Below are 307 nucleotides of genomic sequence, written 5' to 3'. Positions count from 1 at the left end.
ACGGCGGCAGGTGAGAAGAGGCAGAATCGGGAGTGCCAGTGACTCCATGCACCAAGCTGGGGCCACCAGGACCCCTGAAATTGGGGATGCTCCATGCACCCTCTGTTTACAGCACCCAGGGTCACGAGCGGTGCCCCCCTGTTTCCCTGTCTGCGGAGAACAAGCTCCCCAAAACCTCATCCCCGCTCTGGTTTGCAGGCTGGAGCTCGTCTTCCCGTTGGTAGCCCAGGGCAGCCGGACAGTGGCCACCCAGGCACTCTGCCAGTTCTGCGCCCTCCACGTCCCCCTGCTGCTGGCCACGCCAGGG

The 307-nt window shown here is 64.5% G+C and overlaps 1 protein-coding gene across 1 annotated transcript in view; it reads left to right on the top strand.

Annotated features, from left to right (window-relative positions):
- Positions 1-307, top strand: part of LOC104165314 (ammonium transporter Rh type B-B-like) — a 4,692-nt gene that overhangs the window by 3,716 nt on the left and 669 nt on the right. Inside the window, exon 8 of the mRNA XM_009704904.1 lies at positions 199-295. Coding sequence (XP_009703206.1) covers positions 199-295 — 97 coding nt within the window. The remainder of the gene's footprint in view (positions 1-198; positions 296-307) is intronic.

This window comes from Cariama cristata, unplaced genomic scaffold (assembly GCF_000690535.1).
Source record: "Cariama cristata isolate BGI_N322 unplaced genomic scaffold, ASM69053v1 scaffold23337, whole genome shotgun sequence".
NCBI classification, from domain to species: Eukaryota; Metazoa; Chordata; class Aves; order Cariamiformes; family Cariamidae; genus Cariama; species Cariama cristata.
Note: the sequence above shows the minus strand (reverse complement) of the source record. Positions and strands in the feature narration are given on the sequence as shown.